The sequence below is a fragment of the Bombus huntii genome, unplaced genomic scaffold (genome assembly GCF_024542735.1).
Source record: "Bombus huntii isolate Logan2020A unplaced genomic scaffold, iyBomHunt1.1 ctg00000072.1, whole genome shotgun sequence".
Taxonomy (NCBI): domain Eukaryota; kingdom Metazoa; phylum Arthropoda; class Insecta; order Hymenoptera; family Apidae; genus Bombus; species Bombus huntii.
Genome location: NW_026099330.1, coordinates 349,300 through 375,600, shown reverse-complemented (window position 1 = coordinate 375,600; position 26,301 = coordinate 349,300). Strand labels below are relative to the sequence as shown.

The 26,301-nt window shown below is 35.2% G+C and overlaps 2 protein-coding genes across 4 annotated transcripts in view; one reads left to right on the top strand and one right to left on the bottom strand.

The window, feature by feature from the left end:
• LOC126876346 (serum factor response D-like) overlaps nt 1-26,301 on the bottom strand; it is a 103,218-nt gene that overhangs the window by 37,530 nt on the left and 39,387 nt on the right. The gene's annotated exons all lie outside the window — the stretch shown is intronic.
• LOC126876345 (survival motor neuron protein-like) lies at nt 17,359-18,353 on the top strand. The gene is made up of 5 exons (XM_050639179.1): nt 17,359-17,380; nt 17,729-17,851; nt 17,927-18,026; nt 18,147-18,226; nt 18,295-18,353. Exons 1-5 carry the CDS (start codon nt 17,359-17,361, stop codon nt 18,351-18,353), a joined length of 384 nt encoding a protein of 127 aa, XP_050495136.1.

Sequence of the window (26,301 nt, the reverse complement as noted above, 5' to 3'; positions counted from 1 at the left end):
TCACTAAAATTTGTGGTTTTTTTCCTTTTCTATTTTTTTTCTTTTTTTTTTTTGGTTTTATGTGTTCAAGGGCGAACCTTCCCTCTCATTTCTTGTATTTTTATGAGGAATTTAGCCTTTTTACACCACGAGAGCCTCAACGTTTTCATTTTCACGCCTACGCTACGCTCGTTAAACACGTTCTAATGAGACCATGTGCTGACATTGCGAGTTTTATTATTTTCGCATAATAATTTATCATTTTAGATTTCAAATATTACATTCATACATTTTTCGTTGTAAATTTCTTTCTCTATTTAAACAATTTACCATTGTTGCTACAATAAATCAATTAATTAAATTAGTTGATCAGTTTAAACTTAAAATATCATTTCATAAGTTTTCGTCACTTGAATCTAAAAACAACAGAAAACGGTATACCCGCATCATACATAGAAAGGAGATTAAAACGCTAGAGTGATCATATTCAACGATCACAAAACGATAATAGGATATTGTGTTTCTTCTGAAGGGCATGAAATTGTCAGGAGATTATGCCATAAATGAAATTGGAAGCTGGCTGGTCAAAGGGATTAAACTCGGTTAAACTCAATTGTGCTATATTGCACAAAGACTTGAGAACTGCTACCAAATATCTACTAGCTTAAAGGTGTGCTGATTACACCTTACAAATTGTAACTATATTTCAAATACAATCTCCTAAGTAATAAGTAAATTAAATTAATACTTTACCTAGAATCTGTGATACATTAATATAACAAAAATACATTTCTTAAATTATTCATTAATTTGCAATGTAATTAGAATATTATCTTTATTTTCTGGTGTCTTTATTATTCTTAAAAGATACGCTGCTTGTTTGCAAATTTAACACTACGTATGCTATTAATAAATCATTTTATATTTAATTTTGCAACCTTCAATCATTGTTAAAATTGATTGATAATACCGTTGGTTAATAGAAATTTGAAAATGCTGTCGTTTCCACTCGATTAAAAGGTAATTGCACAAACTGTCACAGTGTTGACTACAAATCACGTGTGTCGTTCTATTAAATTTATACACAATAGTATTTATTCTCGTTTTAATTTAAAATGAAATATGTTATTGTATGAATAGCAGAATGTTCAAATAATTGAAACAACTTTTTGTCCTCTAATTAATGATTCTCATTTAAAAAAATTTAAGAATTTTAATCAAGAAGATTTTGAAGTCTCGATCTAAAATGACCAAGGATTGAAACAGAGAATATTTTGATGCCAACAAATACATATTCTTCAGATATGAAACAAATGTGATAATAAAAATCGATGTACATGAATGAATGTTGAAATATTGGAAAATTGTATAATTATATCCATTCTCTGTTGCGTTTAGATGTTTCAATTAATGTTTCATCAGAATTTTTATTGAATATTTTAGAGGTACTGGCTGTAAGGTTTTTTTTTAAATTAAAATTAAAATTAAATGTAAGAACAGATTCAAAGTATAACATTTAAAAATTTGTGGTTATAAAATTTACTTGTATGTCATAATTATGTAAGTGAATTAATCTCATAATTAATTAAATGAATTTATTTTATGTGAGTAAATTATATTTATCTATAATAAGTCTTAACTTATTATTAATAATCAGCTAACACTGCATAATACTAAGTAAAGTAACTGAAAATTCTCGACGTGAGAATTAATTATAATTTCAACAAGAAAATAAAAAAGAAAAGAAAAGAAAAGAAAAAAAAATTCTATGTAAGTGATTGTTCTATGTAAATAATTCTATGTAAGTAATTCTATGTAAGTGATTTGGGGCTCGGCCAGTACCTTGCCCTTCTTTGGGATATTCCGAATTATCTGTCCTCTCCGAGCTGCAAATCTGATATCTCAGATGTTAGGGAAACCCCCTGGCCGGTAAGGCACGATAGACAGATGAGACTAAACGGCTGGTGGAGAGGGCAATCATCAACAGAGGGTCACACCGTGCGGATACAATACTGGGGTCTCAATAAAATCTTACAACCGTGGTGTTCAGAACATCAAACTCTGTTTGCATACACCCGGTGCACATAAAGTGTCAAATTACACTAACACTGGATTTATTGAACCTCTTTCACCTTGACCAGTGGCTCTTTAGTTTATGATTTGCAACAGAATCCCTGCATCAACGCAGGTTCACGAAACATACAACTTCACGCACCAAATATCGATTACAGTCAATCGACACTAACAATCAATAATTTGTCTGCGAGATGCTCCTCTGGAAGTTTTAACTATATATATTCCGGTTTTAACTATATATATTTAACTATATATATTAACTATATATTTTCCCTAGGAACAGTAAGATTTTAACGATACAACTTTATCAAGAGATCTTAATGTCATAAACGGTATCGAAACTTCGTAATTGATATTGTTAAGGAAGAAAATATTGGTAATCTCCTCAAACGACGAGCGCTTGATATTCACAATTAGAACTCGATATCTTAGCTTCTTATAATATCCTAATAAAATGTTATTTATCGATTACAATTGTCCTGTCGTATTTTATTGTGTTTGCTTTATAAATGTGAACTTTATTCAAAAAGAGTTCATCGATATAACGGTATTGAAGAGAACTACTCGAGAAACTATATCTAGCCCTTGGATGGAGGGATTGCTTGCTTCTTACAATCGAATAATTGGAGTGTAACTAGAAACACGAACGGTAATTTAGCAATGGAGAAGAACTTTAGAACGACAGCAATTTTCTTCTTGTTTCTTTGAGAAAGGCACCGTTCATTTTATGTTTGACGAGAATGGGGTTGTTGGACGAATTTGATTAGAAAGGAAAGATCTTTAACAAATATTCTTCCCATTGATACATTCCTATATTTTTTATTTAATTATTTGAAAATGCAATTTTGCATATACCTATGTGCAATTATATACTATAATCGCAGGCGTTTCTTTAAAATGATGTACTATTGAAACAAGGCAAAGTATCGTCGAATTCTTCTAGATTCAATTTCTCAAAAGAATGGCTCTATTGATTAACCAAACATAGTTCCCATAAGCATATACGTACTTCTCAGAAAAGATAGTTATATCTAGATCAATATTACTCCCCACAGTGACCTATATGTCAAAGAAAAAAAAGACACATCAAGTATTAAATCATACTACTATTACGTCCACTATCTCTACAAATCCTCCACTCTTGGAAAAGTCTATCTTATTCAAACGTAACGTAACTCAAATTAAATCTTTTCCATCATCATAAATACGAAACATTTATAAAATTATCATCTTCGATTATTTACTCAACATCTAGCTAACAAAATCTTCTCCATCGCCGTACCCCTTAATCCTGACCGCGTACAATTAACGTATGAATAGTTAATTTATTGAAATTTAAACGACCATTTTACGCTACTTGTACTCGAATGATTTTAGGATCTTGCTGTATCTCTTGCACAGTATTATACTGACAGGCGAGAAACATAGAAACGTAACTTCCGATCCACTGATTTACCCTAAACACACGATGATAGGTTATACGGTGGACGCAATACAGAAGCGTTTCCGATGCAATTCGAAGGTGCGTTGTTACAATGGAGTTCATCGATCCATAGTGACTATTTCCCCGCCAACTACAGCCTGTAATAACGGAATAGCCAATAAAGTATATCCTGTCGATTTAATCGTTACCCCCACGGTGCACCGCGCGCACGGAGATCGGATCGGTGATTTTCACGTGATGTTTCGCAAATCGTGAGGCGCTCGCGTGATTCGCGCGTTTTAAGCGTTCCCGCTCTTCCCGTCCGATAGAAAGAGAAAGGGAACAGGGGGTGGAAGGAAGAGGGAAGATACGTGATGCGAGTTCAACCTGCCGCGGGAACCTTTAAAGAAGGTCGGTGCAACGGGAGAGATGTAATTTTAATAAATTGGAGAACAAGTCATTGTAAAAGATTGATATTCAGATGTTGGAGATGCAGCAGATTTACAACTCGCTGGAATTAAGTTAGTTAAGGCGTTGAAAACCTAACGTCTTTTCAAAGGCGTTTGCCGCGTTTCTTTTCAAATCAAAATACATACATACGATACGTACAATGTATGCGCCTAAAGTTTTAAAGTTAATTTCTATTCAAGGAATGGACTGTTTTATTATAGATTTAGGAAATTGAAAAGAAGCAATTGCTTGTTTCTAAGAAAGAATCGCGAGAAGTACAGTTAGAAACTGTATTGTGAATCACTTTTCCTGGTTTCCGTAACGAGGAAGTGAAAAAAAAAACGCAGACAAGTCAGCGTTTACCGCAGCTAAATGGAAGATACGCAGGTACGAGTCGTTACAGTTTTGTCGTTGCAACGATTCCCGCTGCGTAATTTGATAATGAACAGTTGAAAAATAGCAGCGTTGTATCCGTACTCTTTAATATCCCATTATATGGAAGTTAACGACCGGAAAATACACCGCTCGACTACTTGAAGGAAGTAGCTCATGAGCAAGTCTTTTGTATCCTCGCAATGGTATAATTCCTGTAACGTCTCGTTCTCGGAGGATTTATTTCGTTGATTTGTACTTGTTTATTGCTTTTGTGTTTTCATGAATGGAGCATGTCGCATGCGAATCGTAATATGGTTTTAATGGCGTTTCGACTTCAATGATATCAGCGGCTGATTGCGCTTCCCGTAAGAAGCTTCCAATCATTATGTATTTTAGGAACAACAGATAAGGATATTTAGAGAACGAATTAATTATTCAATTGTTCGCGCAAGAAATACCTGTCTCTTTTTCGAAAGTTATAAATGCTGTTTTCAAAGAGTTCCTTAGCTCACCATAAACCAGATAAGAATCTTTGGTTCCATCTAGAAAAAGAAACCTTCAGATCAAACCGAAAGGGGTTCGGATTATATTTTCTAATCGTATTTGTATATTTCTTTTTACGGTCAGCTTGTCATCCACGTACAATCGAACAGAGAGTCCATTAATTATTTCTTTTCGACTTGTTTCAGGGGGAGCATCTCGGAAGCCATGCCGGCTGACGAGTTCGCTGGAAATCGAAACAGAAGCAAACCAAGACTGCAACCACCTTAACGAACCGCTATTATCACTGGCAAGGTCATCGGGCAGACCGGATCTAATCATGCTCACGCCGACCATGCTTCCTGTGCACTCGTTCCTCTTTCTTAACGACGTCAACCAGAAGATCGGATGGTAAAAAATTCGAAATCGAGTTGATTGAAAATCTCAAGGAATATTAAAAAAAAAATACGAATAAACAATTTGATATAGAAATCATCCATTTTGGGCAAAGAAAAGAAACAATCAGAAAAAGGAATAACCACAGAAGCTCTGAATTTCATTGCTTCCTAATGGTACTTCCTTGGATATTTTTACATTCTGGAGGCGTGAACGAACTCTGAAAAACAGAAACGACTTCTATCGGATGATCGAAAAAACTACCTGGACACTGAGTATAATTATTCACACGTGCGGATGCCATTTCCGGCATGTTTCTCCATGAAGAAGGTCAGCTTCAGTTTTTGCCACTTGTAGATAGAAGTTGAAGTGGCGGACGTCTTAACGAGGTTGCTAGAATGTCAAAGAAATAGATGAGGGAAATATTATGAAGATATATTTATGAATATCTAATTGAGCATTTAATTAAGAACTTAATCGAAAGACCAAAATAAGTTGGTTCTTGAGACCAAGTACCTATCTAAGTATAATAGTCTTTTGTACTTACGGTTTAGTAAGAGGACTCGAGTAAAACGATTACTCGTTAAAAGGAACAATAGAATAATCATGCCTCCGCAGACGGTGGTCTCTGCTTTCATGCCTTATCGCGGAGAATCTCAGCGAAAAAAGTATCCCGAAGCGTGAGCTGAAAGGTGGCTATGTAGGCTGCCTAGTGAATGCCGTCGCCATGGTGGAGCTGGCGTGTAGCAACTCCCTAAGTCCAGGAACCTAATCCCGCGTCAGAAAGACAAAATTCGCTACGGAGAAAAGTAAACAAAAATATATATATAGGAAAGAAGAGACAAAGATTAAAGATCGTTAAGAATTAAAGGTAATTTAATGATAAAAGAGAGAAAGAATTGTGTAAAAATTCTACTGGGAAAGAAAAGAAAGAAGAAGCCTCCAACGAGAAAGACGTGCTCAGAAGCGAGTCCCGCGTAGCGCCATGTAGAGGAGCAGGAAGAAAATATTCGTAATCTCCTCGAACGACGAGCGCTTGATATTCACAATTAGAACTCGATATCTTAGCTTCTTATAATATCCTAATAAAATGTTATTTATCGATTACAATTGTCCTGTCGTATTTTATAGTGTTTGCTTTATAAATGTGAACTTTATTCAAAAAGAGTTTATCGATGATTATCCATTACAGGTTGTTAATAAACCTGAATTATGCACAAAGGAATTGCCGTTAATAACTTAAGATTCTCTGCTCGTCGTACAGGGTACATATAGTAATTATTCTCGACGATCGTAACGTTTAAGTCCAATTCGAGCTTATAGTCCCATGCGAGTTAATCAACGACAATAGTTTGAATTTCTATTTGTTCGTTTGTCGTCTGTTTATACCCGGAGCACCTGCTGTAAACCAATACAAAATTTATTAGATCTATAAATAACACATATAAAACTTATTAATTTATAATTAATATAAAATAGGAGAGCACGAAACTTCCTATTTTATGGATATGTTAAATCTTTGTAAAAAAATACCATATCATTAGTATCATTTTAATCGTTCTAAAGGATTTAGCTGCATAAAGCTGTGACCCTTGGAAGAATCGATGTTCACGCGTAACAAATTGAAATTGTGCGAAGGTTCCGGTACGAACATCACAAGCGTCGATACCAGGGGCACAGGCACATGTTCTGGGTTCATTATATATTTATAAAGGGCTGACGATTCAGTGGATGGTCCGGGTAAATTTAAATTGTAAATGAACGCATTGCTGGTTTCAAGTAAAAGCCTGGATAAGAGCGGATATGGTATGAGAGTCTGTCGTGGAAAGGGGAACAGGCCGCTTTTATTTGTAAAGTTTGAATCTCCTCGATATTGAAGATGTTGAAGCTGCAAGTATGTATTTCATTTTAATCCATTCGAGACCGAGATTTAATTGTAAGACGATACCTAGGTGTCGGTACGATCTGAATGTTTAGTTAGAATGATTCTGTGTTTTACTCTCTCCAGGGTATCCTTTTCATACTTTGATTTTAAATCGATGACAATCTTAAATAGTATGCCTCATATTTTTAAAATATAAAATTATATACTATGTTATTCTATAATGTATTATGTACAGTCATATATATATATATATATATATATATATATATATATAATAATTCTATATTGAAAAAAATATGAAATTAACATGATATATACATTACTACATAAGTTATATATAAAATATGTATACTATACCCTTGCCTACTGACTGATATGAATTTCTTTCGGTCTCGAATGCGTTAAAAGAGAGCGCAAAGAAGTCGAAATTACTTATTGTAATTAGTAAAACGACCTGAGAGGCAGACAGATACAAGAAAGAAGGAATATTATATTAGCGGCATTATCATGTTTTTGCTCTCTTTAAGTCTTTCATCGAGACAGACAATCTACAGGTATTAATCGACCAATTTCTCCAAGCTGATAACTTCGAATTGATGTATATATATATATATAAGAAGTGTTATGTGTTAATCTGTCTAAATGTTTAAAAGGTGTTATAAATTAAATGTTGTTAAACGATACGTAATTGCCTTTTGATCGTAAATTTTACTATCAAGGGGTCTCTTATGTATGCGTAATCATTGTGAATTATAACAATTTATGTGATCGATATTAAAGGTGTTTAAAAGCATGTAGTTTTTTTCTATATTACTATTCTCCTATATTATTATCCTATATTATTATAATATCCAATTACATGTTGATACACAAGATATACAGATTATTATTTATAACGTTTTGGTTTTCTTAATTGAGTCACTCATTCAGTACAAATGATAAGAAATTAGTAATAATTCACAAAAAAAGGATATCGTAGTAGAAATATTATAAAAAAACATTTTCTGTTTTAGTGTAGAGTTACTCCTTCTTACAGACAGTGTCGTACAAATCTGTACGTCTCTGAGAAAATGTAGGTATCTGAGCCCTTACTTCCTCAACAACTTTTAGATCTGATAGAAAAAAGAAACATACGAAGTAATAAGTAATGCTTACTAATAAATTCAACAAATACAGAGGAAGATGGCTAAATCGATAAATTAACGAGACTAAAAATTAATTACATCATGGATCTCTCGCTTTTAATTTTAAGCTGTAAATTACCGATATCGGTGACTGCCATATTCTCTTGAGTTTCCAAATCGTAAAGAATCTTTCCCCAGGGATTGGTCAACTGTGTATGTCCCCATGCGACGTAACTTGCTTAAGGAACACGAGCCGGTGATATGCAGGCAACGTATAATTGATTATCATTCCGCTGGATATATCAGCATTTGGCAACCTAACCCAGAGAAGCAGGAAATATGAAGCCACCGAATACCAATTAACTTCGTAGTTGCACGGTTCACATTCCATCATTTCTGAATATGCGAGGACAGTCCTCTTATTGTGCTTTTAATTCTTTTATTTGTTTCATTTTCAGCAAATATACTGGTTTTTTTAAATTAAGCTTCTTTTTATACAGAGTTACAGATTATATTAATTTTATATAGAATATATTTAAGAAAGATATTTAATTTTTTGCTAGTTAAGTATTGATCGATTAAGTTACTGTACCTTTGTTCCGATAAATGCGTGCCATTTCCTCGAATCTAATATCATAGCAAATGCCAATACCTATTTTGCAGCCCTTCACATCGAACGTCGTTAGGGAGTTACCAGGACTGAGTGAATCACTCTCTCGAAAAGTAATCTTATTAGGAATGTCGATGTCGAATAGATGTACCTAATAACATAAAAATGTGGTCGCTAATTCTATTGCTGCAACTTTTGTAATTTAATATCAAAGTTACCAACTCCTAAACTTTAATTATTTTTTATTTAATAACTGACAGCGTTTTTATCACTTTCTTTTATTAAAAAATCTTATCATTTAATAATGTTTAAAAAGGAGAAAAAATAAGTAGAATAATATTTTAAGTATGTGAAAAATTTATACAACAACAAACACATTACAACAAAAATGGGCGTTTCCCGTATCATAACGTATTTTATAAACCGTAAATTATAGAATTGGTTATAGTATACGTATGTACATATGTATATTCCTAAATTATTCCTAGATAGAGTCACTTTCTTCACCCCAATATTTTCAAATTCAAAGCCATAAAGGAATATATTACTTACCTTTCGGTGTTTTGCTATCAAAGTTCCATCGGGACCCCAAATAGTACAGGTATTGTACAATTTAGCGCCCTCTATTTCAGGCATCGTACCACCAACTACATAGATGTTGTTTTCTTTAGCTGCGTTCGATGAAGCAACGCTCGTTTCACCATCAGGAATACTCTCGGCGTATTTTGGAAAGTACTCTGCATTGCAATATTTCAATTAATGAAAAATAACTGTCTTTTGTTCCAACCATAAATTAAATTGAAATGTTTGCCAGTTTTTTATTTTTTAAATTATTAAAATAACTAAGTTTTATATTTCGACTTAATTAAAAATGCAATTACTTAGCTAATAGTATATATAATAAATTGTTTCTACAGGTTCAAAATGAAAAATGAATATTTAGAAATATTTAATTACGACAATGCTATTTGTGTTAGCATCAGTGGCTTGTTACTCAACGACTTTGTTAGTACTTTTTGAAACATAAAGTTAGTTTTCAATTAACACTTATACTAGAGGCGGAATTATAAATGCAAAATAATTGATAATACTAATTTATAAGTACCTAATTATTAGTATCTTAAAAAATATATTTATACAAAAATCACGATAATCATGAAAATGGGGAAATCCTATATTCTCGAATCAATTCACAATTTATTTTGTATGTTAATTAGATTCCGCGCTCATCAGTACGTACTCACTGGCGAGATCGAGAAAATGTATCGGCAATTCCTCGTACGACCAGAGGATTGGAAATATCAAAGGATATTATGGCGCAGCGCGAGTGGAGAAACAGAAACATATGAGCTTAACACCGTAATACTCTTATCATAGAAATAGAAGCAGTCCTCAATTCCCGCCCGCTAACTCCTATCTCCACCGATCCAAATGATCTCCTAGCCCTCACTCCCGGACATTTCCTCATTGGCGATTCATTAATGTGCTTACGTGATCGACATTTCAGAGACATTCCATCGAACCGACTCTCCAAATGGCAGCATATCCAACAGCTTAAACAACATTTTTGGAACCGCTGGCATAAGGAGTATTTGAACGAGCTAACCAACCGCAATAAATGGAGCAAGGGTGGACACAGCATGCAAAAGGGCACAATCGTCATCCTCAGAGAGGACAACGTTCCCTTTGTCACGTAAAATAACAAAATAAAAAAGGAATTTGAGGTAAAAAATAAAAAAAGAAAACTTTATTTTTTTTCTAACATCAATACACTTTACAATCTACTTCCGAACTCTAGGCGTGACTTTCTAAGACTGACTCTTATGATTTTACTTTCGATCGGATCCGATTACTTTCTTTTGTCATCCCTCAACATCCCCACCGTCCATGCATTTGCTAGGCGTCCGCGATCGTTGCCACGTGCTCTTTCTGCTAGAACTTTCGGTGGAAGGACCGTTGGGATGTTGATGGTTCATTAGGCACTTCAGCGATATACATTGTCGCCGAGTGCTTTATCTCTATCGTCAGTCCGTCGGATTTGAAGTATGCCGGTCGTGACATACCCCCCTGGTTAGATTGATCTTGGTCCTCTAAGATCGAAGTAGAATGGAATTATTTAAATGTAGATCAAAGGATATGTTTACGCTTTTTTTTCAGAGATCGCTATGAATTGATTTTCTGCATGTGATGGTACAAAAGTTATTTCGTTAATCTTAAATATAGCAATTTTACAATATTTGTTAGTGTTCGAGAAGCTAATAATTTCAGAGGCGTAATCATGTTGTAGTTTTCGATCGTAAATTGATTGGGTTTGTTTACAAAGCGTAATTCCTATCCCGTGAATTTAAGGCAACTAATTAAGGGTATTGTTACTAGTGCTAGGGTCAGCATTATCCTGAAAAAAGTACGCTTTCAATCGGTTACCATGTATCTTTTTCTTAGCATTGTCGATAGAAATAATGTAATAAGGAGTTTTCACATCGTTAATCCTGTAGGGTCCTAACCATTCAATGTCCAACTTATCTCTTTTATGGTCGTTGTGAATTAAAACAAAGTCTCCTTTCCTAAACACAGTCTGAGTTTTAACAATCTTTCTTTCTTGGTCTCGCTTGTATCGTTGCTTATTCTGAATAAGTGTTTTGTGAGCTGTTTCCCAATATTTATTCAACTGTTTTTGCCAAAGTGAGTACATATCATCATAGGTAAGTGTGGGAAATTTGGATATTGCGGAAGGTAAGTTAGCTTTTCGCCCAAAGGTCAATTCAAAGGGAGAGAATCCTGTTCCTTCATGTTTCGCGGTGTTGTACCCTAAACAAATGAAATTAAGTACTTCATCCCATTCTTTGTCATTGTCGTGTAATGCAGTACGAATTAAATCTTTAACTGAGGCATGCGTTCTTTCGAGGAATCCGTTACTTTGTGGGTGAAATGAAGTTGTTTTGATGTGTTTGATTTTAAAAGCTTCTTCAAATTTCGTCATTAAATCACTAACAAAATTTTGTCCCTGATCTGTTAGGATCGTTTTTGGTGCCGAAAATATGTAAATATAGTGTTCAATGAGCGCGTTAATTATGGATTCAGTTCGTTGCGTTTTAAGGGGAACTAGTATCAGATATTTCGTAAGTTCATCGTGTATTGAAAGTATGTATTGGTTTCCGCGTTTGGTTTTCGTCATCGGTCCTATGATGTCCATAGCGATTTTGTCGTTAGGGTTAAGTGGCGTGTCTGAGATTTGTGGGGATTCTTTGGGTCTGATACGTGTTAGTTTCTCCTTTCGACATGTGTCGCATGTTTTCACAAAGTTTTCTACTCTTTCTAAAAGTCCGGAAATTTTGAATTTATCCTTGATCCGTTGATACGTTTTCTGTATCCCTAAATGTCCTACGGTGTCGTTATGGTTTTCCTTTATTGCTTGTATTATTTCGTTTTCGTCTAGTTTTAAGATGGGATTAGGTGCATAAGTAATTTTCTTGTACGTGTCGTTAAAATATATTAACATGAGTTTAATCTGTGTTTTCTCTAATTCAGTGAAGTCGTTATTTCCTATGCCGATTTTTGTTGTATCTTTAAGAATTTTGTAAAGTCTTCTGATCCAAAGTGTCTCGTCGTATTCTCCTAAGTCGTTTCGAGTTAATTGGTAAAATGTTTGGTCATTTGGTTTAATTTCTAAGAGTTTCGGATTCTCGTTGTTGTCTTTCCATGCGTTGAATGAATTAGTGTGATCAATTACTAGGTCGAGGTTAACTACTTCGTCGCGAGTTACTGCGTGAACTCTAGATAAAGCGTCTGCAGCTGTGTTATCTTTACCCTTTGTATATTCGATTTCATAGTCATATTCTTCGAGTCTAAGTCTCCAACGAATCAGTCTGCTAGAAGGGTCTTTGCAATTGTGTAGCCACTTAAGAGCTTGGTGGTCGGTTCGAATAATGAAGCGTCGTCCTAACAAATATTGTCTTAATCTTTTCACGGCCCATACGATGGCTAAGAGTTCCTTTTCTGTCGTGGTATAGTTTCGTTCGGGTGGATTCAGTGTTCTTGAAATGTAACAACAAGGATGACCGTCTTGCGACAGTATTGCTCCTAGTCCTTCGTTACTTGCGTCGGTAGTTAAGGTAAAGGTTTTGTTAAAGTCTGGATAAGCTAATATTGGGAAATTACAGAGTTTGTCTTTTAAAGTATCAAAGCTAATCTGGTGTTTGTCAGTCCAATGGAATGGTGTGTCCTTTTTTGTTAAGTCTGTAAGGCTTTTCGCGATTTTGGAAAAGTTTCGAATAAATTTGCGATAATAACCTGCTAAACCTAAGAATGATTTCACGTCCGTGGCATTGCGGGGTAATCGAAAGTTTTTTACAGCGTCTAATTTCTTGGGGTTTGGTTTGACTCCTTCGGATGAAACTACATGGCCTAAGTATTCTAATTCCGGTTTTACGAATTCACATTTGTCCGGTTGCAATTTAAGTCCTAATTCTCTGAGTCTCTGAAATACTATCGCGAGGTTTTCGTTATGTTCTTGAATCGTTTTTCCGAATATCACTATGTCATCCAAATAAACAAAGCAGTATTTTCCTACAAGTCCAGCTAAGGCTCTGTCCATTAATCTTTGAAAGGTAGCGGGTGCGTTTTTAAGTCCGAATGGCATTCGATTGAAATGAAAATGCCCTTGCGGTGTCGAAAAAGCGGTATATTTTTTAGATTTCTCGTTCATTGGAATTTGATGGAATCCTGAGGATAAATCAAGCGCCGAAAAGAATTTTGCGTTTCCTAGTTGTGTTAAAATGTCGTCTATATCAGGTAAAGGGTAAGCGTCTTGTTCTGTGAGTTCATTTAGTTTCCTGAAATCGATAACTATCCTCCATTTCTGTTTTCCTGAGGCGTCTAATTTTTTCGGAACTACCCATACCGGAGAGTTATAAGGGGATTCGGATTCTTCTATAATATTTTTCTTCAACATGTCTCCTATTTGTCGCGAAATCTCGTCACGGTGACATTCCGGTGGTCTATACGATCGTGTGTTAATAATTTTGTCTTTGGTTAACGAAATTGTGTGCTGAGTTAAATTAGTACAGGGTAAAAGATCGGTTTCTAAATTAAAGATGTCAATATAATGAAGGATAATCTTTTCGATGGATTCACGGATTGGTTTTTCAATGTGATCTGTTCTCACTAGGCTTTTTAGTTTTGATACGTTGGAAAAGTCATGAGAATTTTGAATATTGCTAGAAATTTCAACGTTTTGCTCTCCAGTGTTGATAAAACATACTTTAGTTGGTTTGCCTTCCAAATAGATTGTTTGAACTCTGTTTTCTCCAGGAGTCAAATGTATTGGTTTCTGAAATAAAATGGTTTTGTCGTTTAATCGGATTTTGTCATTGGATATTGAATAGTTATACTTCTCTAAACATGGTAGCCCAATGATTCCGTCTTCGATAATAGGGAAATTGTTCGGTACTATGTGAAAAATGTGATTTTGTCCAAAAATTCGTTTCGTTACGTATTCGTTAGTTTCGTACTTGTCTCGTCCCATAGAAAATTTTTGTTTAGGCCCTATTTGTATCGCGTTGACAGTTTTGTTACGTTTCACCAGGTTTATCCCTGCTCCTGTGTCGACCAGAAATACTCGCTCTTCGGTTCGGGTTGACAAAGGTATTGCGAGTAATCTTCCCGTGGCGATGTTGACTCGTATGTCTCGTACGGTTCGTCCATCTCCTGGTTCGATGTTGTTTCTTGTATTTCGTCCCATTCCTGGACTGCCTGGAATCCTTGCGGGTGGTCGATCGCGCTGGCTCGGTGGTAGAAAATTTTGACACTTGTTGGCAATGTGTCCCAGCTTTCCGCACTTGAAGCACTTCATCTGCATATGCTGGTTGTCGGGGCGATTACTAACCGAAGGTAAGCGATTACATGACCAATTAGGTTGTCGTTCTTCTCGCAAGTAGCGTTCTACATCGGCTGCCTTTTTTTCAGCTTCCGGAAGATTCAAGGGTTCACTGCTTAATAGTATTCGCCCTATGTCGCGTCTGAGTCCCTTTAGGTACACACGAACAGTCTTCTTCGTGATTTCTTCAGTCATAATTTTACGTGTTAGTGGTTGTGGGTACTCATTGGTTACTGCGTACAGCAAACGGTTGAGTATTCTTCTAAACCGAATATTAAAACTTTGCACTGATTCCTCGCGTCCCTGTCTCAACTCTCGTAATTGTTCTTGGTACTCATCCGAAGTCACTTGTGCTGCTAAGTTATTTCTCAGTGCGTCGTACAGATCACTGTAACACTCAATAGGAATGTTGCGAATACTTTGGGCTGCTTTCCCCACGATTTTTTCCACTTTTATTGCTTTTAGCAATAGATCTTGCTCCATACAGCGATCCTTCATACTTCTCACTTCTTTGATGAAGTCTTCAACTCCTACATCATCATCTCCGTTGAGCGTTGGGATGTAGCGTATTGCATCCTTAGCTCGTAGAGTGGGAGGAGCGGGCGAAAAATAGCCTCTTTCTTCCACCTCGGGTTGTTCGCTGTCGAGGTGGACAGGTGGGGTGTCTGAAGCTGCTAACCCTGACAGTTTGCGTGCTTTTGCCATATTCACAGTACGATTGATTGCTGTCGACGCACTTTCATTGTCTTCGGTGATAATGGAAGCAAATTCATCGGTCGCAGGGGATCCGAACCCAGTCCGTAGCGCTGCGACGGTTTTCCCGAGATTCTCGATTTCTGCTGCCCTGTGTCTGTTCTCTTCGTCATTTTGCATAGACAAACGTAACATTTCCTCTCGTAAAAGGGCAATGTTCTCGTTCTGTTTTTGAATACTGTCCCATATTGCTCGCAACATTGGGTCAGTTGAGGTTGAAGTTTGAGATTCGTTTGCCTTAGACATTATTGCGCTGATTTATAATTTTCAGACGAAGACGAGTCTTGGCTACTGAAGCTAAATTTTCTTTCACGGTAACGTACACAGGAATTCAGTTTACCTTTTATTGTTACTTCACTTGGTTCGTGATAGTTACTTTGTTGTTGCGGATGACCGTAGTCCCAAATAATTCGATCTTCCGTAGATGATGAATGTCTTTTGGTTTCCGAACAAACACTTTTCACTATCCTGGCAGGATCGCCAAAATGTCACGTAAAATAACAAAATAAAAAAAGGAATTTGAGGTAAAAAATAAAAAAAGAAAACTTTATTTTTTTTCTAACATCAATACACTTTACAATTTACTTCCGAACTCTAGGCGTGACTTTCTAAGACTGACTCTTATGATTTTACTTTCGATCGGATCCGATTACTTTCTTTTGTCACCCCTCAACATCCCCACCGTCCATGCATTTGCTAGGCGTCCGCGATCGTTGCCACGTGCTCTTTCTTCTAGAACCTTCGGTGGAAGGACCGTTGGGATGTTGATGGTTCATTAGGCACTTCAGCGATATACATTGTCGCCGAGTGCCGCCACATCTTTATCTCTATCGTCAGTCCGTCGGATTTGAAGTATGCCGGTCGTGACACAGGCGACAAAGAAACAAAAAAGTCGACATCAGGCGTTGTATGTAAGTATGCGAATGCGGCCATCACATGGCAATGTAAGCGACAATAATGTATAGCTTTATCTACGACCGAAGCTGAATATGTCAGTGCAGCCTCAGGAGCGAAAGAAATTATGTGGCTAAAGAAAATATTTCTTGAATGTAAATTAGAGATCCTTAAGTATATGCTATGTGTAGACAATACTAGTGCCGTGAAATTAATTAAGAATCCAGAATTCCATCAAAGAAGTAAGCATATTGACGTAAGATATCATTTCTTGCGAGATTTATACAATAGAGGCGAAATTGATATAACGTATGTAACAAGCGAAGAGCAATTGGCGGATATATGTACAAAGGCATTGCCAAAACCGAGATTTGAATATTTAAGGAAAAAGTTAGGTTTGAAAAGTAAAAAAGATATTAAGATGTAATTGTTTGTAAACATGTAGAGTTTTTAGGGAGGGTGTCGAAGTGATTATTACTTCTCAAACAAAAAGAGGAAAAACTCTACATGATCTGTTTAGTCTTCTAGTTTTTTTTTTTTTGTGTAATAAATTAATTTGTATGGAAAAGAGAAAGGCGGCTGGCAAATGTACTTGAGAAGGCATTGACAAATTAATTTTCAGATATTTACGACAAGAGTTAGAAAATATTAAGAGATAATTTGTAAATTTGAGATAATTGTTTGTAGGGATGTAGAGTTTTAGGGAGGGTGTTGAAGTTCACTTCTAAGAAAACTCTACATCTGGTCTTTTTTAGTTTTCTCAAGCACTGAAGCCATCGACAGCGTGTAGACAAAAGACTGCGACGAAGTCAGGCCATAAACAGTAGACAGGCGACGTTGGCTTCGGGGTTTTTCAGTTATTAGGTAACACAGCTAGCGTGCGGATCTGAACCAGCTCAAATTGTATTTTTACTTATTACACTTCTATTTAAATATATTTTCTACCTTACAATTTATCCACGTGTTTTCTCTGTTTACACACCGAATAACCTCAACAGCACGTGTGTTGTAAAATTTGTAGGTAATACCTTTAGCATGATGGTTATGTCAATTAAGAAATGTACTAAAAATACATATATATATGAAGTAAAGGCTTTCGCATAGTCTATCACAGTGTCATTCAGCAGGTCCTTAACTGGGCAGGAGTACCTGTCAATGTCTATGGGGAGACCCGTGGGATATAGGGTCATGAACCATAAACATGCATGTTACTTATTGTTCATTATTAGCTGCTTGGAATATAATTCTCCTCATTAGACGAGTGATTATTACTACATATATCAAGGCAAACATTTATACATATACATTTATGCACGGGAAATTCTAATACATTGCCTGTAAGGACAGTAACCGAATGGCACTCAGTCATTCTATTAAATGACAAAAATTTCTTTTACTCTGTGTTTAGGCTATGGTAATACACAGAAAGTCGAGTTGAGTTCTCTTTTAGAATCAGAAGGTTTGCAAAGTCAAATAGCACAACAAAAGAAAGCTTTGGAAGAGAAATTCAATGAAGAGAACGATGAGACTTGTGAGACTAATTTTTCTACAAATGTAAATTCGAAAAAATATAATGTAGAAAAAATGGATTGTGACTCTGAAGAAGCAAATGCGTATAAACATCACTTCATACCGGGACCATCTTTCAATTCGATGACTGATATAATGCCACCTGCACCTCCTTTACCACCACAATTAATGGCCAAGTAAGTACAATTTAAAAATTCTAATGGAATGCTGAATACTTCTAATATTAATAAGTAATTTGGAATAAGTTTAACATTTTATTTGGAAAAAAAATACGAAATTTTAATAAAATGTACTAGATTACCAGATAATGATACAGACGCACTTTCAAGTATGTTGATGTCATGGTATATTAGTGGTTACATGGTATATTACACAGGTAATTATTTCATATAAGTATTTTATTGTATATTAAATTTTCAATGGACTATGTTATTTCTTTTGTAGGTTATTACCATGGTTTGAAACAAGCAAGAAACAATCAAGAGAACAGGAAGAACTGTTGATTATATCAATTTTTTCAATAACAATATAACAATAATATAAGATATAATAAAATATAAAACTCATTGTATTTATTTACTTCAATTATTTGAAATAAAGAACAGCTTTATTTTCATATAAGACTTTAAGACTTTTTTAAAAATAATTACTAAGATAAGAAAACATAAAAAACATATTTTTGATAAAATACACTCACATATATATGTCGGGTTATCATTAGGATTTAAGGCGCGTAATGATCCTTCGTTTGAATTAGCCATTGTTTTACGAAACAGAGAATATATTTACGCGAATAAACAAGGTTTTACAAAATATTATGAATAATGAGTTTAATAAATAATAAGATTAACAAACGATAAGTTTAACTAATAATTAGATTAAAGATTAATAAGTTTAACGAACAATAAGAGGAACGAATAATATGTCTTACGAATAATGAATTTAACGTATAATGAGATTAACGATTGATAAGTTTCACGAATAATGAATTTAATTAACGCTATTAACAATGTTCCGGGGTTCAAACGAATCCACGGTCAACAGGATAACTCTTTACTATGTGTAGAATAATTTTAAACACAAACTACAATTGCTGAGACACTCGGTAAATTGCTCGATGTATCACTTTCCAAGGTGATCACACGAATGAATATCTGATGAAAATCTTTTTCGCTATACGATTGCATTTGTTTGTTATATGCTCGCTGGAAACATCGAGAAGGTTCCAATCGTTGTTGCTAGGCAATTTCTGTCAAAAGTTTGTTGTATACTCTTTGGAAACATCGAGAAAGATTCAAACGCCGTTACTAGGCAGTTTCTGTCTGGAGATTGATTCCTAATACAACGTGTGTCCCATTATATCGACATCTCTAAAGTACAATTCTATGTGATTTCTAGGGAGAACAATACAACCGATCCACACCTTCGTCAGGCAAAACGTTTATCCCGTGACCGTGGCTACGTTCGGCGACCAGTTGTCACCTCGAACCCACTTTCGCTTTCACAAATATCAAACAATTACAAATGACAATTGCTTAATTACAGTTATGATAAAATCTAGGCTAAAGCATTAGAAGGCTTCCTCAAAATTGCAAAGGGAAGGCTCCGGTTTTCCTTTCATCTCCGACATATATAATACAAGGATATAATACAACCGAACATTTTAAACTTAGCCTATAGCGCGTGCGCGCACACACATGCACACACATGCGAATGATTTCTCGAACGATTTTTCAATATCTGTCCTTACGATTGCGTATTTATTTGTTCCACGTATCATATTTATCTATTTGCATAACTGTAGGTGACATTTTTTTTAACAATTTTGCTAATATTTCATAACTTTTTAATTCATATTTCAAAGTGGTAACAGGTGTTTCTTTCTTTTCAAGTCTCCTCCATATCGGGCTTATTTCTAGTAGCCACGCTTGCTTACAAAGCAATTTTATATCTGCACAAGAATATCTTTCAGTACATTTTACTATGTGGTTTACAATATCTGTATTTTCTAATAAGTGGTTGCTAAGGTATAATTTGAATATACCAAGTCGAGCAACTTCATTGGGTAATGATACGTATATTTGCTTTTCGAGACGCCTGAGTAAAGCTGCATCAATGCCCCTAATAACATATTTACAATAAATATTATCGTTCTATTATACTAATAATAATGAAGGAATACTTCAAACAACACAATAACATATTTGGAATTTGGAGAAATATTACGATATTTTCTACTTAGAAAACATTGAAATAACGTGATATACGTACCAAGGGGAATTAGTTGTAGCCAGAAGAACTACATTAGAATTTTCATTAGACACTAATCCATCCAATCTAGAAAGAAGTTCTGATCTGAATCTCTTTGCAGGTTCAGACAATATACAGTCTCCTTTATTTGTGGCGATCCAGTCAATCTCGTCGATAAAAATAATTGTAGGCGAATGACTATAGGCAAGTTCAAATAAAACCTGTTCAGTTTAACAAATGTATTATTCATTAAATATTATATTCGAAATTCCTTAAATTCATTGCCTCATCACGAATATGATATCATTTCGTTTTCCAAACAACTATTCTATTTATATATAAATGACGAAAAATAAAATCAAATCTTTTTATACCTAGAATCTCTCCTTCATAGACAAAGGAACAAAGAAACTTACATAGACAAAGCAACTTACACGTATATACTTCTCGGAATCGCCTCTCCATTTGCTGACCAATGAGCTGGCATTTATGTTAAAAAAGGTGCAATGGCATTCTGTCGCGACTACCTTCGCTAACTTCGTTTTCCCTGTTTTGTATATTTCTTGTAAACACGTACAGAAATGAAAAGAATACGAGTATCTTACCTGTACCAGGTGGGCCGTACAGCAAAATACCTTTCCAGGGGGAAAACGGGCCATCAAAAAAGATAGGATACTTAAGGGGATACACAACGGCCTCCTTAACAGCGGTTTTACATTCCTCTAGGCCTATAACGTCATCCCAATGTACATTTAATTTGTTTACTATGATCTCCTGTGACGATACAAAGATAAAATGACGTCTTCTCTATATTAAGTAAGTGTTACGTAATTTGATATTTGAAGCGTTACTGAAATCACGTCATCGTCGATATACGTTGGACGGTTTATCGACGGGAATTTTATCGTTTAAAAGCTTTACGATACGTATATTACTTGAAAATAACTTACGCATGAGATGTCCTCAGCCTCGTAATTCCGGATTATCTGAATAAAGCTTTTCAATGCATTTCAATATCTTCGATTGCATGGATGGTTCCATTGGGACGTTAAATAGCTCTTCTGATGAACGTCCATCACTCTCATTGGGGAATATTGATGTCACTGTCATTGCGAGATTAATATGATTCGTATTGTCATCAGTTATCTTCTGCTGTAGATTCGTCTCTTTCACAGGCTCACTTCTCGCTTGTTTACTAACAGATTTGGCTTTTGTCTCAATACTTCTACAAACACTGGATCATATTGTAATATGATACGTTGAATACGATACGTTGAATACGTTGAATACCGTTTAATATCGTTAAATAATTTAAATTCTTACGTTTTGCTTGCATTTGTCACTTCCCTCGTCATTTCCCTTCCAGTTATTTTCTTACACAATATGGGATATTTTTGAAATTTCATCTTGTAATAATTTTCATACTCTGCAACGATAATTTCCAAATCGATGTTGTCGCAAACCCGATGTTCGGGAGATAGACGAGCTTCCCGGAATAATACATCGCTAACGTCTATATACATAAAAAAATGTAGTTTTTAATTAATTATAGTTTTTAACTAATTAAAAATATTTTTCGCAATGACTGAACACTATAAGATAACCATCAAACAACTGTTTTATCTCTAGGTAAGACAGGCAAAAGAATGTATTTACTATATAAATCCTCGAAGATAATTTCTTGTCTTCTGCTTTTTAATTTCCAATTTTTAGATGGATAAGAATAATTTGAATTTATACTTCATATATTTGTTTATAACTAGTTAATCTACATAATCGATTGAGTTATTCTTAACTACTGAATTACCGATGTCGAATTTTCAAATTTGGTTTCGCCTTCTCTCTCCATGATGTCCACTGATTTCTATTTCGATTGGTCACTGACACTATTCAAAAGAATTGGAACTAGGAATATATTTTAATTATAATATACTCACCCATTGTGTTCCAAATAATCACATACAAGGTGTAATATGTTCCGATGACGTTCCGAAATACGACTCTCCTCCTAATATAATTATTTTTTCATTACAATAATATAAGGTTTTTCATGTAATTTTTTGTTACATTTGCGAATTCAACGAGTTACACATGATTTTTCATGAAACACGAACGTTAAAAATTTTTGATACAGCCTAATTATAAAAATTGTTAGAAGCAAAAGTCATAGATACTATGTGCGAGTATCGCATGAAACGAACAGCTATTAAGAGAACTGCAGCAATATTACAAATCAAATAACAAAACACACTCGTCTGTGACGTGGAAATTCTAAAATCTAAAATCTAGAATATTCCTTACCTTTTTTCGCAGATTATAAAATATCTTATTCATACTACCTTGCATCGATAAATCACCGTTCATAGTGACACTTTCAAATCGCCTATCGCTTCTCAATGGATACGAGAATTTCCGTTTATTACTTTAAAAACAACCCGTCCATTGCGTTTCTCTTAAAAAATTCTTTCAACTCTGTTGAAAACCGAGCATCAAACAAGAGACAAACGATTTGTTGTCATGGAAATGTTTGGTTCACACATAAGCAACGCACAAATATAATGATAGAATAGCTGAGTGTGTGTACTGTATAGTAAGATGGATGCAACATGGAAATAGAAAGAGAACACCATGTATAGATACTTCCTGTCCTTGTTTAATCAGGCATGCACACTAGTGGACACTGACGCTGCTCGTATACCGCTGTTACATATTTCCTGTACAAGTGCGCGTCATTATACAAGGACGGAACATCCTCTCTCTACTTCTCTATCGCGTTTTTAGTTCGCTCACGCGCTCTGTACTTATATCTATTACATTTCCACCATAAGCAGCGGCCGTGCAGTGACTTACAAAAGTTCCGAACGGTTCCATCCTGGGCGGACGGTTAATTGCGTTCGGTACTTCGAGGCAGGAAGGTGAGTACAGAATCGCTCCTCTTAGTACTCTTATTAGAAGTGTTATCATCGAATATAAGTTTTTTCAATAAATTCTTATCGTTTTACAATCTTTCTAGAATACAATGACGTCAGCAATCGATCATTTTCGCGAATTTATTGTAAATTAATTGGGGGAATATCTGGAGTTCTTTATCGGTTTCGACTGTAAAATCAGCAACTATTCGAATTTTTCATTCATAATTGTGACATTTTCGACTCTTCCGTTGCCAAGACCCTCTTGAGAGATTTTTGGCACGTTCCATCACCCTTGTTAAACGAGTGCACATTGGTGGATATATTGATTTTAAAAACCAATACGTGTACGAGATTTATTATCTCACTGGGACAAAGAAATCCGTTTTATTCGCGAATTTTCCGTGTTTCTTCTTAATTTTCGTGAGTGTCTGGCGCGGAGCATTATTTGAATGAACTTTTCATCGTTCAGATTATATTTCGTTTAAAAAGATTGAAATTGATGTCGAGAAGAAATGAAACAAGGTGCTCGGGCATTCTTTCGTTTCCCGGGGAAAGAGAAATATAAAAAAACGGTCGTTCTTCCTTCTGCCATTTTCGTCCATTACCAAAATGGCATGACCCAAGTGTCCCGGGCCGTGAATCAATCAAGCGAATTTTGAATAATTTTTGAATAATATCCAGTTAATAATTTGTGAAACAAATTAATTTCATTTTATTGTTGGAAACAAATTAGTTGGATTTTTCTTTCTTTAGCAGTTTTTGCCAGAGTTGACCTGACGTGCTACTTCAGTTTCCATCTTCGCTTCTTGAAACTTCCAACGTCCTTGGTGTTGGAGTCTCCTTGCCCAGGTGAGTACATAGCTTCTAGATACTCGTCGCTGTTCATCCTTACGAGCCTCTCGAGCTTTAGTTGTCAATTGTTATCGTTAAAGGAAGAGAAGCTCGCGACAGATGTTATCGAACAAATCGTTTATTCTCGAAAAGTTCGAACTTGTTCGTTGCGTTTGAATATATATGGACGGACGCCATTTTTCATGACATCATCATGATTTGTCATGTCGTGAGTATAGCTTCTGACTACCATATGTTTGTGATTTATGTGAAATTTGACCACTATACCGTGATAGAATAATATTTCCAATGAATTATAAATATTTTACATTGTGAATTATAAATATTTGTTACAAATTATATCGTACTTGAGATGAAAATGAACCATATATCTGCTTATGGAATATGAGGTAGTAAATCATTCGAAACATAATAACGATTAATTAAGCACATATACAATAACGTTTACGAATGAATATTGCGAATTATTGTATGGCTTTAATGCGGTATTTAATGTTTTGATTGCGGTCTTTGAAATGGTATCATAGGTGCTGATATAATATCGCGCGAAAAAGGAAAGACCAGTGGTTAATATTGCAGGTGCACCAGTGCGTTGCGCTCGTCGAGGGTGGTTTTGACGCTGGTGCCGAGGAAAGGCGCAGAACGTGTTCGATCGACCCGCGAACGTAGCCTGTGCTCATACTGCGACAGAGTTCGTTTCAGTTAGGCTCAGTCGCTGTTTGTCCGTCGACAGCGTATAGTCGCGTCGGCCTACGATTCCTTTTTTCTTCTTGTTTCTTGCGAACTCTCTCGCAACAGCCGTTCTATACGTACGCCGCCAGTATATCGCGTGATCATCGTTCCCGTTGCTCCCCTTACCCTCTCACGTCCTTCGAAGAAGACCTCCCTTTGGTTTTTCCTTGTTTGGAGGGAATTCATCGCTCGGACACATGGACTGCGAAGTACGAGGGTATTCCAATTTTTTAATATATAAATTTAGTTTCCTCTATGGTGTTAGAGAACATAATGCGAGCATTTTATGATATAACGAATATATTCGTATATATTTTAGTTTATTCATTCGTCAAATTTCCCTAGTAGGCCGGCCTGCAGCTCACATGCAGCACTTAGTAAAAATTTGTTTTGTTAGAGGTTGGCCATTCTTCTTGCTATAAAAATATCGTGAAGTCATATCATATGATAAAGCACCTTCTGAAAGCTAGATGCTCGATAACGAGCCTAATGATTCTGGGTAGTTTGTAATGTCAAGCTTTGAATTGGCGAGATCGCTTTGCTGTCAAACCGCCGTCCAGCGGCGACCACATTCTTTAACCACGTTCAAGGGGTATATCACGCTACAGAAACCATCAAAGGGTTTGCAAGTTAGTTGTCTTTTAGAAGTGGGGCAGTTGGTTGTTACATGTCATCCGTAGTTGCTGGCTGTTCTCCTTAGTCGCCATACATCGTAGAGACGACGGTTATAGTCGCCAGTTGTCCTTGCTAATGGTTGCTTGTTGTCGCTAGTTAGTTCTCGTTATCGTTATGTATTCCATCAATCACGCGAAATTTAACGTATGGGATTTTATTCTTCTTTATTCTTTCTGTAGGGAAATTTTTTAAGACGAGGAAAATATAGAATATTTCAAGACGACGGTAAGGTTTGAATTTAAGTAACTATTTTATGATACAACAAAGTGGAAAAACGATTTAATTTTATAAAGTTTAAGGTAATTTTTTAAAAAACTTCGAATTTAAAAGATTCAAATAGATATCTTAAACGTAATTAAACCCTCCATATCGTAAGAAATTAAATGAAATTGCGCAAGAAAGTTAATACATTTAATGTATTATTTTAAACATTTATTTAAAAACATTTATTTAAAATTTAAGTGTAGGCGTTGACGCGCGCGCGCCATTCGAAGCATTTGTCAGTTCGTTACATCTGCGGTAAAAGTTGTAACTACGAAGAAGCTTAACATATGGTGCGTCTCAAGACGACAGTAAAAAGTATTAAGAGATTTTTCGAGATTTTTTCTTTTAAGTTTCCAAGTACTTTTTCTATTTAACTTCTTTTTTTTTTGCATTTTCTCACAATATTCAATAAATAGAGACGAAATATGACAGTTCTTAGTTCGGGGATTTATTGGTTCGAAAGTTACTTCAAAAGTGTTTCTGGAGTTTGTGCGGTTAATACTTTTAAACTACTGAGTACGACTTATTCCGTATGGCTGGACAAATCTTTGTTGATACTGTAAGCGTAACTGGTCCGGATATTGTCTTGTGGAGATAGAAAAATACACGAAGTATTGATTGAACTACATATTTTTTTAATTCTTTTTTAATTCTTTTAGTTCTTCATATATTGATAATAGAACGATATTCCGCTACTTTGAGCACAATATAGTAATGTTTAAATAAATAATAAAATTTACGCATTTCGTCTTCATGCGTCGATAAG

Coding starts and splice junctions, on each gene's coding strand:
- LOC126876345 (XM_050639179.1), top strand. CDS start 17,359: ATGGTTATGTCAATTAAGAAAT. Junction 17,381..17,728: donor GGTTATGTCAATTAAGAAAT/GTACTAAAAATA, acceptor CTCTGTGTTTAG/GCTATGGTAATACACAGAAA. Junction 18,027..18,146: donor CCACCACAATTAATGGCCAA/GTAAGTACAATT, acceptor AAAATGTACTAG/ATTACCAGATAATGATACAG.